Raw genomic sequence first — 12,887 nt, forward strand, 5'->3', positions numbered from 1 at the left:
TTTTGAAACAACCATTCTGATTGGCTCAGGGTCTGCCCTATTACGAAGACATGCATGCAACAATGATTTTGATTGGCCAGTGACAATCAGATGCAAGTTGCGTTTAAACGCAAAGTTTCTAGCAACGGGGCCCAGTTGCAATAGAACATCTCAATGCAAAAATGGCATCAATTTGAGTGATAGAGCATGTAACCAAAAAAAAAAAAAGTGTCTAAAATCATATGACAGAAACCCATGCTACATTCTGTGTGAAACAAATACCTGATCAGATACATACCTGGGGTATGTATGCGCATAAAAATTATGTGCATGATCACGAACATGGTATGACTGGATGTCCTTATGAACTATAGGCAGATACCATGGAACAGTCCAAGGCATGAATGGTTTCGCATTTGCATGCTCAACACACGTTGCCAAAAAAGGATGTCACTGTCTATAAAAGCGACATGCTTGATGACTTTAACTGGCAATCAAACTGTTTGTTCAATTCTTACTAGGTAAATTACACTTACAAATCTTACTTTGCATGAGCTTCCACTGATATGATATTTGCACCAAATAAAGAATGTTATTGGCAATTTTTGAGTGCCATACTGGATGAATTTAACTGGCATTCACTCTGTTGCAACTGTCTTTTAAAACACAAACCTAAAACTTTCCACCAAACTTCCTCAAACCTCCCTCCACTGATATGATAACAGCATCAGTAGCAGCCTACTCCATAGCATTTGCCCTTTACATTACCTCTTGCAAACTTTACTTGCATCTATGTGTGTATCTCCTGCTTCAAGCCAATAATGTAGAGCACATGATGATAACATGCCTAAAATCACTGTTAATACTATACAAATAATGCACAGCTGAGAGGGTATTAGTAAAGATGCATGCTTTACTGAGTGCATGCTTAACTGACTGAATGCACATTGCTTAAGTACATAATTGTGATGCCAATGAACGTGATTTTTGCAAGCCGCAGTCATACGAGTATCTCTGAGCGGTCGTTAGTACCGGTCATTAGTAGGTGGTCAATGGTAAAAATGAATGCCCACTGGGCATAATGGGTAAAATTAAAGACTTGTCACATGATTCCTCTCAGCCAGTCATTTGACTAGGATCCACATACATGTTAAACCATATTTCATAATATACAGGTGAGAGGGCGTTAGTAAGGATGCAGTGCACTTCAGGGTATTTACAATGGTAACATGCACAACACTGTAAATACCCGAGCGTGAGATGTATCTCCACTAACGTCACAAACTTAATTAAACCTGAGCATTCTCTGTTTTATAAAATATTTCTATGAACTATCTTTCACTTTGGGTGAACACCAGTCAGCTACAATGTACATGTAGAACTTGCTCAATAGCCTGAAGCAAATGTTCCAAACACACTGAACATAAACTTGTTGTTTACAGCAAGTAAAAGTGATTGGGGGCACAGTAACTGACTTGAGCGCACACTGCTAAGGTAAACAATTGTGACGGCAGTGAGCTTGATTACAGCAAGCCACAGTCATGGGCATATCTCTGAGCATACATTAGTTCCACTCACTCATCTAGTACGCAGTCATGGTAAAAACTTATGCCTTCGGGGCATGTTTAATAGGCAAAATGAAAGACTGTTTATGTGATTGCTATCAGCCTATCACTTGATTAGGATCCATATCACCATTTTATTAACCTTAATCATGCCTAAATCACTCAAACAAGGAAGCGAAGTGCATTCTTATCTAACAATATCCTAGTCTCTTTCGAAGGCGCTCACATTTGCACTGATAGACTTTCAACACACAGAGCCGAATTAGAGCTTTTCAGGACAGGAGCCTCTTGAGATCTGCATTTACAATTAGTATTAACAAGTCAGTAAACACCTAAAAAGAGCCCACTACGACCTTTGAATAAATCAGCACAGAATAGTTGAAGTAGTTACACTGATATATTTGATATTTATAAACCGACAAGGCGTATATCAATCACAATCAACTTTTTCAGAAGAGGGGCATGCTACATTTGAGAACAGATTTACCAACCAAAAAAAGTCACATCAAGTACATCCGACAGCAGCATGAATGTGGCAGTTAAATGGACATAAAAAGGTTTTGAACAGTCTGTGAACTATTGAAAGTGAATACTACAGAATAGGTAACACAAGGTCTTTTTTAATCTTTTTTTCATGAGAGTAAAATTACGTTGCCTCTGGCAGATAAAACTTAGCATCAAAGTCTGTCTATAGCAGTCAAAACTCAGAAAACTTTTTTTTTTCTTTGCCCATCCTCCACTGTGACAAGTTCTCTAATGTCCATACCCCTTTTTAGTCTGACTCAGTTCATACACTTAAAGGGATGGTACAGTAATGGTGGAGATGAAAATTGGGCTTTAACTTTTTTTGCGAGATACCAAGAAAACACTTAAGAAATAGTACAGAGCATATCATTTTAAGAGGAATTCAAAGTTTATTTGAGAAAAATCGGGTTTGGAATAGCTGAAACATACAAAAAACAGAGTAAAACAAACGATCGTAATAAAATGTGGGTCCCACACTTTATTAGGATCACTCTGTTTTGGATATCTCAGCCATTTCAAAACCAATTTTCATCAAATAAACATTGAATCCCTCTTGAAATTACATGCTCTTCCATATTTCATAAGAGGTTTCTTACTATCTCACCAAAAAATGATAAAAACCTGTAAGTTAAGTCTCAACCAAAACTATACGATCCCTTTAATGTACATGAACAGATTAGTGATGCTAACGTTACAGCATACATTGTCAATATATTACTGAGTATTTGCACTTTTAATGAGGTTAACAAACTGGTATGGGTTGGTTTGCACATGAAATACTAAACACTGCTTATTGTAAGAGCCATCACAGAGGCATTCTTGATGAAAGATAGAGACCTTGAAGTGTGCTGAAGACCTTTTTTTTTTTGCTTGCCAGCTGAAGAAACCCGGAAGTGGCACCAGAAGTTGCACTGAAGGCCTTTTTTTTTTTTTTTTTTTTGCTTGTTAGCTCATAAAACCTGGAAGTGGCCCCCCCCCCCCCCCCCCCCCACTTTTGAAAACACTCGCCGGCCCTGGAACAGGTGTAGTAAAGCAAGACTTACCTGATAAGGCCAATCATTTTCTGCACCATGCTACCTGGTAACATAACTCTAGCAATCTTCAGTACAGTTCACAAAATGATTACACTGTATGTCTGCCCCAAACAAGATGTAGACAGATCTCACATGGATACTACAAATGTCTGCATGCAAACATGCGTCAGCGGATCAACGTTGCCTGGAGACCAAGAACTCCATCAATTTCTTGGGACAAATCTGATCATTGTAATGAGCAAATCATATCAGACATGTGGTTGAATTATGCCATTCATGATCTTTACCACTGCCAGTTTATATGATTTGTACATCAACAAAACATAATGGTAGAACCAACAATATTCTAAAACATTCAATTATTGATGGTTTTTGATGGCCACGATTTAGAATACAGTTTGTTACAGTGGTGTTGCTGATAACTGTTTTCTTGTTAAGTTATGCCTGAAATGAATGGAAATCCAGTTCTAGAATCCTCTCAAAATAAAAAGAGCATTTTGTTTAATTTTTGTGGTGCCTCTACAGACATTAAGACTACCAGACAGCCTACCTACAATGTCAGCCTCCGCTTTCCTACATTACAGTCTATAATCATCCATATCAATGGGCCTCTGAGTTGAGAACAAGTGTTACATTTAACTCTTTGTCCCTCTTATCTATGGTACACACTATGCGCTGCCTAATGCAAGACTTGTCAGACAAATACATCTAGTAGTGGCAAGCCTACGGCCCTCACTAAGACCCCAAATTATGCAATGCGAGGACTATGTACACTACTGATATCATGTTGCGAAAGATGGAGTTTCTATGACTGGTGAGATTTTCAGGCCCTTTCTCACCTTCTCTTTCCTCTCATGATGGAGAAGGCAATTGGAAAACGCTTAGAGAACGGGGAAGAAAAACTTGGGACAGAAAACAAAATTGGATGTTGGAAGGTCATGACAAGGAAATGTAACAACCCAGATATTTTCTCTATTTCCCAGTCAGGATGTGGTCCACTGTTACAAAGATGACACAGATCACTGCCCAGGCCAGGATCAACACTAGCCAGACCTTGCGGCGGAATGGAGACATGTGCTGGTGTTGCACCCATCTCTTGCCCATTGTCCGCTCTGTTTTCCTCCGGGCGTAGTAGACGAGGAAGACGGGTATGAAGTACTGGATGCCAGCCCCGGCATAGGAGCCGGTGATGCCGACCAGCAGTGAGACGTTGGTGGTGGCAAAGGCGATCGCGAGCGGCGGCACCAGCACCAGGACGGGGAAGACGAGGCGTCGAATCGTCCAATGGTAGGTGCGGCTCTGGCGCAGGCATAGCGCCATCAGGTTGTTGCGCAGCGTGATGCCGATGATGGGGAAGTTGGTGCTGAGCGTGAAGACGGGGAAGAGGGCAACAAAGTACTGGAGCGGGACCCACGGCAGCACCTGCCTGCCCTCGTAGCCGAAGAAGTTCAGCGTGTAGATATCCTGGATGCTCTCCTGCTTGAACGAGAACACTGCCGTGATGGAGAGGAGAAGGTAGAACGCCAAGATGAGGATGTAGTCACCGAGGAGGAAGGACTTCAGCCGCCTCTTGGGCTGGACGGGCGTCACCAGGGTGGGTAGGGAGTGGTGGCACATGAAGGCGTAGACACAGATGCCGAAGAAGTTTGGGATGCTCTCAAAGGTGCCCACAATTGCAGGCCTCCCCTCTGACTTACCGGAGCTGATGTAGATGAGTGCTGAGATGATCATCACACTAAATGCTGAGATAGAGTGGGTGAAATTGGAGTTTGGGAAGGCAGTGAAAATGACAGGTGGTATTAGAGGCATTTTTGTAGTGATTCCTCCTGGTAAACATTTGTTGTTGTTGTTGTTGTTGTTGTTGTTGTTGTTGTTGTTGTTGTTGTTGTTGTTGTTGTTGTTGTTGTTGTTGTTGTTATTGAAACTAGATATGTTGACCGAGCATTAAGGTGCCAATGCTATTATCTTCAATCATGTGAAAACGTTCACTACTATTTCAAAGTGGGAGGCCATCGATAGATTGATGACCAACAGCAAATTTCATCCCATGTGCAGGGGTTGAATGGGGGGGGGGGGGGGGAGGTTATTGTCCTCGAGGGGTAATTTCCCTGATACAGTGACAAAGCTATGATTGTTTTTCCAGCAAATCTGCCAGTAGCGACGTTATTGTCCAAGTCTGGGAGGCATGACTATGAAGACACAACCATGACAGAAAATTAGAATTTACTAAAAAAAACCCTATGAAACACAGCTACTTCATGACCAGGCAATGCAATGTGCAAGGATGGTAATCAAGACTAAAGCTCTATAGACTCATTGTACTGTGGCATTTGATGATTAATCGATCTGTTTAGGTGGGATTGTGCATTTTAGTGTCCTGACATATGCGATCTTGGCACGTTGTTGACTGAGACGGGCATGCAAACAGGACACATAAAAAGGTAATGTCACAATTGGCGAGAACATCAAGAGGTCAGAAATACAATGTACATGTTTCCAAAATTGACCTCCTTTTTAAAATTCAGGTCCTCTAGTTCACATAAACATGTTGACTACCGGAACATGAAAATCCCTCAGCACATTGTACATCATTCAGGAGAAGAAAATGAAAGACATGGGGGGGGGGGGGGGAGGGGTATGCTATATAAGAATTCGGTAAACTAAAAATCTACACTCAGTGTCTGCGGTATCTTGGAGTGAAAATGGGGCGAGAGGAATGACTGACACTTCTTACCTAACCACCTTGTGAGGCTGGTAAAAATCTGAAGGTACTTTGTCTTTTGGACATTGAAGAAGACAAAAATTCCCAGCAAGACTCCAAAAACTGCCTGTTAGTAAGAAAGAGAAGAGAGAGAGAGGGAAAGAGTCAGAGAAAAAGTGGATACAAGACTCTGTGTTTGAAGCTCTTCGTAGAATGTGCAAAACAGTCTCCATTTTCATTCTTTTTTAAAAAAATAGCCTGATGATGATGATGATGATGATGATTACCATTATCATTATAATAATCTTCATTATCACTATCATTATTATTATTATTATTATCATTATTATTATTGTTATTATTATTATTATTATTATCATTATTATTGTTATTATTATTATTATTATTATTATTATTATTATTATTATCATTATTATTATCATTATTATTATTATCATTATTATTGTTATTATTATTATTATTATTATTATTATTATTATTATTATTATTATTATTATCATTATTATTATTATTATTATTTTCATTATTATCATTATTACTATACCACACAAAAAAAAACAAACATGCATCTCATAAACATTACAAACATGAGACAAAAAGAAAACTGAAATGGTACATTGTACTGTATGTACTATGTACCGGTAACACAGAATGATAGAGATAAAGATGGTGACAACATGTGGGTCACAGAACACAAAAGTGGAGCGGTCAAGGTTGCTTGACTTTCCGTGTGATATGTCTCCCTCGCAAAAAGCTATCACCGTGATGTTTCACAACTTTTGTCTTTCAAGTCTCCCATATCTTTTCAGGCCCGCTGATTCGGTGCAATTAAAACTCTGCGAAAAGGGGCATAAACTTTTGAATTCGTAATGGTCATTGTAGCATTGTACCACCAATCCCTTGAAACTTCACATATATATCTAATATGAACATTTCATCCTTCATTTGAATTTTGGGCAAAAATGCTGATGTATCTTTCGAGATATTTGTATTTTTCTGTTTGAGTTGATCATGGTCAAGGGTTAGGATTATTTCCTGACACAAGTGTGCTACTGCATGAATATGCATTTGATTAAAGGCATAGTATATCATTTGCAAATGAAACAAAATCTAAGCATTAGTGCTATAAAATAGTTCCAAAATGAGAGTTTGGGATAGAAAGAGCCACTGTAAAAATTTGAATCCGTATACTGTAAAACGAGAAATGTTCATGTGCATTTTAATTTCGCAAATTTCGCGAGCGCCAAGATTCGCGAAATTAAAATGCACGCGAAATTTCTTATCTACATTATATGCATTGAACGCAAGAGGCAATTCGCGAAAATTTCTTGCCACGGAAAAGGCCGTCGGCTCTAATTCGCGAAAATTTCGTGCCACGAATATATCATGTTTTACAGTAATCAATGTTAAGTATTGTTAAATACACAAAATGTGAACAATAATAAAAATGTTGGCAGACTAAACTGTCCACAGTTATGGTTAAATGAGAAAAATACTGATATCTCCTATATTTTAGGCTTTATTGCAAAAATTTTATATGGTAGGATGCTTTGTGATACCGCAGACCTACACATATGCATCAAATGTGATATCTTGGACTTTTTTTTAAAAATCACTGTTCCCAAAGGTGAACAGAACCTTTAATATATTGCTAGTCTGTACACCTCAGACTCACTTCCTGCAAAGTTTTGTGTTTGTGCAATTAGAAGTTAGGTGAAAATCAGAGCAACTAGACAACCAAATTTAAGAGAAAATACTGGAAATGTACAACTAGATCATTATCCTACGCATGAACCCTCTACTGGTCAGCACAATCTTAGCCAATCAGCGGTGTCAGATTCGGCGCATGGTAACAGGGTTTGGTTTCGGTCCACAAGGTGGTGAGTGGGTGAGAAACGAACCCTGCACTGTGCATCAACTGTTTCATGCAGCACGAAAACCAATACATGGGACTGCGTAACGCTTACGCTATGGATTTTACGTGGGTCACAATTAATGACGGTGATCTTGATTTTTTTCCCGACATAACCGTGTGACAAATATTACAGAAAAGATATTTGGAACACAGTATGGACATACTATCACAAGTCATACTGAAGTCTGATTTTTGGGCAATGAATATAATAATGTGAGAAAATAACACTTTTTTAAAGGACAAGTTCACCTTCATAAACATAAGGATTGAGAGAATGTAGCAATATTATTAGAACACATCATTGAAAGTTTGAGGAAAATTGGACAATCCGTTCAAAAGTTATGAATTTTTGAAGTTTTTGTTCAGTAACCGCTGGATGAGAAGACTGCTGCAGTGTGTGAATAACTTAGATGTCACATGCGTACAACAATATAAGGAAAATATAAAGAGAATTTCACAAAATTTCATTTTTTGCAAAAAGTACACATTCCCTCGACTCGTTACCGACAAATGATATGGGTAATATTATTCCCCCTGCCTTTAGAAAGAGTCAAGTCAAGTGCTCTTTTATTATGCGAAAAAAGTGAAAATATGTTGAATTTTCTTTACATTTTCTTTATACTGTTGTACGCATATGACTCACAAGCTGTAGTAGTCTCCTCATCCAGCGGTTCCAACACAAAAATTTTAAAAATTCATAACTTTTGCATCGATTGTCCAATTTTCCTCAAACTTTCACTGATGTGTTCTACTAATATTGCTACATTCTCTCAATCCTTATGTTTACGAAGGTGAACTTGTCCTTTAAAGACTAAATTTTCTTTTTTGGAAGCTAAGTTTCGACGTTAATTTCACAGAATTATCCTCAATCAAACTCAAAATAACTAATATTGCAAGTTAGAGAATAGTTTCACCTTCAATTTGCTGTAAAGATTTTATCATTTGATGGTTTCTGATCTGAGGCGAGATATTGCGTATTTAAACACGTTGCTTACTTTACGCAAATCCGGCATCGAGGTCAAATGCTTTAAATTGGTGAGTTAATTGCACTGCATTGCTGAGCCTGTTTTGACACCAAATTTGCGACACCTGGGTGCGCGATGCCAAAGGTACGCATGTACATGTACATGCATATTGGACAAAAAATTGCTCAAAAAAATGAATTCATGTATAATTTCAATGCAAATTGTGCTTTTAGTCAAATTTCATTAAAAAAAAATATTTCTATTTTGCTTTTATTGATTCAAATCAATTATCAACATATTTTCATGCTTGCAACAGTATCGCCGATAAATTTCATTTGAAAAACAATTAAACATAAGTTGAAAAGCAAAGGAATACATTGAGAAAAAAAAATAAAATACTATAGATTATTTTAATAGCACATTTTTTTAGCATTTGCGAAAGACGCAGGAAAGAATACTTACACCAAAATTATGCCTTTTAGAGCTTTATATAGTAATTGATGGCAAATAGTCTGATTCTACTCATACATTGTGCACAAATCAACATAAACTAGCAAAAATGTAACTTGTTGAAAACAGCCTTGCAGTTTTGCAGATTAAGTCACAGGCAATGTGTGTGCCTATTTTCATCCTGATTGTGCGGTAAACAGCCACGATCTGGAGGGGGGGGGGGGGTGTAGTGTTGTAGACCACTAATGTGGTCTAGCGCCCCCTGTTGTTGAAAGGTATTGTGAACACCAGAAAATGGCAGAATAAACAGCCAGAAGTGAAACGTCAGATTCGCCGTGATATTTCTCTTTATTGAGTCGTCCAAGCTGGTAGCCAGTAGATTTGTTAACCTCTAACACAAATCACACAACTCTACAGGGGGCATGGGAGGCCCTCTCCGCTCTATCATCTACCTAAATAACCCCACCTACTTCTAAAGGTCTCTTGAACTCATCAACGGTAAAGTTGTCTGAAATACAGGCAAGAATAACAATATCCATTCATTCAGCTATTTCTTCTCCCATTCCCTCCTGCTTCCCCACAAAATTCCTGACATGCTTTGCACCCTGGGGCTAGTACATTCACGTTTTTGTTTTGTTTTTTAAATTATCTACTCCCATTCAAAGTGACAAGAGCTGTCAATGCGACAGAATGAACTTGCACCCTAAAGATGAATTTGCTAGCGGATCGTACCCTAAGATGAACTTGAATAGCACAATGCATGCTTTTCTTTTCTCCCCCAGACAGGTCTGTCTTCCCCATTTCCTTCTGCTCTCCACAGATTTGTTGATGGTAAAATGAATGCCTTCTACTCCAGGGCTAGCACATTCACGTTTGCTTGTTCTTTTTTTCTTTCTCTCCCTCAAGACAGGTTTGCATTTATGAGCTTTTACAGGTATGCCTACCAACTGAGAAAGAGCATTGTATCATCTCCAGTTCAAATTGTCATAAGAGTTTGGGATCAGTGCCCCTTAACAATGAATTTGCTTTGTACCCGCTGAATACATCTGACTGGGTGAATGAATCCCAGAAGTACACCTTTTGTATATCAACAAGAAACCAGGAACGAGGTCTCACGCTGACCTGTGCATGGCAAGTTCAACTTCCGCACACCATTTTGCGGGCAATTACCCAAGAGGCAAGATCAAAATGTGGAGTCTGGTCCTGAATTTACTCCCGGCCCCAAGTGCCAGATACAAACTTGAAAGTATACTCACCAAGGTATATACTCAAAGCATTTCCATTTCTTCCCCCCTTTTTTTTTTTCAAAAGAAGATTCTTCAAAGATTCTGTGCTTTTGGGATTCTGAGGTCCCCTTGGGGTCCTAGGGATTACTGCCTGCAGAGTTTGATGACAAATCCGATTTTTTCTTTATTTTCAAGAAGAATATAAATTTGTAAAAACTGGTCCCATTTTTGTCACCTTGGTGCCTCCCAAAGAACTATTCACTTCGGGGCTGTGCCCTTCAGTGAACGGTACTATTTTTGGAGTCACCTCTGCCCATATTAACCAGAAACTCTAAAGGCAAAGTAAACATTTGTGTACTATCAAACCTAGCAACAATACCTGCCGTGATAAGTGAAAATTTGACCACATATTTTCAAGATGAGGATTGAATCATAAAACTTGGGCCCTAATTTGGTCCCCTAAAGGGCCCCCAGGTGGTAAGCCCTGGCTCTGCTATAAATAATCTTGAAACTACAGTCACCGATCTATGTACTTACTCATAATATTGAGCTCTATCACTTTTGGTTCTAGAGAAGAACACTTTTTAAGATTTTTTTTTTTTTTTTCAGGGGGGGGGGGGGGGGGGATGTGTGAGTGGGATATGGGGTCCCCTGCTACCCATTTGAACAAATTGAGATGCACTGCATCCTACAAGTTGAACATGTATCACCTAAAGGATGCTACCTGCCAAGTATGGGCCAAAGCCATTGAGGGTTTTCAAGAAGAAGCTGAAAATGTATTAAAAAGTTTATGTGCGAAACATATTGGACACTGTGTGATAAATGATCGCAACAGCTCACTTGAGCCTTAGGGTCAGGTAAGCTAAGAAGTGAAATTCAAGCATTTTTATTTGATGAACTTTGACCTTTGACTCCTTGGCCCACAACATTTCCCGGGGAATCTTCATCTCGGAATACATGCATTTTGTGAAAATACCATAGAGACATGGGGAAAACAGTATAATTACAGAATTTGACCTTGACCTATGACCTATGATCCTGAGTGCATGCACCAACGAGTTAACAGTTCACTTCTTCCACTCAAAAATACATATATGCCAAGCTTCATTAGGTTACCTCAAGCTGTTCTTAAGTTACATTGTTCACAAAATCAATTACAGACAAAAATACTGACAGAAGAATGGACAGAAGGATGGACAAATAAATGAAAAAACCGAAAAGATACGTGGTGGAGGCATGAAAACCCGCAATCTATCTGGCAGTTATCTTACCAGATATATCCTGTAAGCGTTCATTCGTGAGATGGACACGCCACTCCAGCATTCGTCGTTGTCACTCAGATTTCCTGCAGAGGATGTGCTGAAAGAGAGCAAGTTATTATTAAAGGTGAGGAGACAAGGTTAAAGCTACTAGTTCTCCAAAGAACTCAAAATTCATCTTCCATCATATGAAATTTGCTTGCAATACATTGCAAGGCTATGCTACCAAGAGGATTGTCTGGCGGACGCAATTTGCCGGAATAATGAGTTGTTGTGAGTCCTTTTTGCGATAAAACTTGTGAAATGATGAAATTTGGGAGCTGACTTTTAATTTATGAAGAGCCCTTCCCATTCAGTTAGGGTGTGTGTAGAAGAATATCAGTACATGTATTAAAGTAATGAGCGAATTGTGCCCTAGCAGTAGTATTGGATCGCATATACCCAGTAGCTACAACAAGCTGCATGTAACACACTTGGGCGTAATGGATACTGCTGGCTGTGGCCTGATATATCATACTGGTACTTAATGTAATCAAATATCTAATATCACGTAGCAAGCGTAATCAGTTATGCTCTGAGATTACAATACTTCAGGTTACTTTTTGGGGTAATATTTTGCATTTTTGTTGTCACTCAGCTGAAATTGTGTTATTGCAGATTTATTTCATACATTTCTAAAGCCTATGTCTCCATTTTAGAGTAAAATTAAACTACAGTGTTTGCAGGCAAATATTATTGAGAACTACTGTATGTTTTGACTTCAGTGTCATCTCAATAAATTTCACTGAAGTCCTCCTAGACATCATGACTTGGCACATTGATCCATTGCAGTGGTAGCACAGAAAACCTGAAAAACAAAAACAAACAATGCCTGGGATTTGGCGGAGCCAGCCTGGGTCTCAATTCAAAATGAGCTAATGGTACGTCAAAAATCAAGACATAATACACACACACTGTTGAGTCATGATGTTACCTCTCACCAAGAGAGAGAAGAATGCTTCTTGGGAGATCACGAGTGCCCACTGCACAAACGCAGGTGGGACTAAGATGAAAACACACTGCAGTCAAACCCTGACATTTTGGCGCAACACAGTACTTAGACCAGGGCTGCACACTTACCCATTTTTTCTACTGGTATGACCTGTCTGTCGGACCAGCAGGGACCCAATCTTTCCATTTTTTTTTACTGGTCCATTCCTGAAAAAGTTACTGGTCCGACAGTGATTGTTTTGCTGGTCTGGGGTCCC

At 39.0% G+C, this 12,887-nt stretch overlaps 1 protein-coding gene across 1 annotated transcript in view; it reads right to left on the reverse strand.

The window, feature by feature from the left end:
• Nucleotides 1-3,061: 3,061 nt before the first annotated feature.
• Nucleotides 3,062-12,887, reverse strand: part of LOC139743516 (transmembrane protein 104-like) — a 41,723-nt gene continuing 31,897 nt past the window's right edge. Inside the window, exons 7-9 of the mRNA XM_071653995.1 lie at nucleotides 11,653-11,740; nucleotides 5,838-5,931; nucleotides 3,062-4,845 (exon numbers count right to left, since the gene is read on the reverse strand). Of these exons, the coding sequence (XP_071510096.1) occupies nucleotides 4,076-4,845; nucleotides 5,838-5,931; nucleotides 11,653-11,740 (952 nt within the window). The 3' untranslated portion in view covers nucleotides 3,062-4,075. The remainder of the gene's footprint in view (nucleotides 4,846-5,837; nucleotides 5,932-11,652; nucleotides 11,741-12,887) is intronic.

This window comes from Diadema antillarum, unplaced genomic scaffold (genome assembly GCF_040938485.1).
Source record: "Diadema antillarum isolate AM-2024a unplaced genomic scaffold, OU_Dant_1.0 seq00001090_RagTag, whole genome shotgun sequence".
NCBI classification, from domain to species: domain Eukaryota; kingdom Metazoa; phylum Echinodermata; class Echinoidea; order Diadematoida; family Diadematidae; genus Diadema; species Diadema antillarum.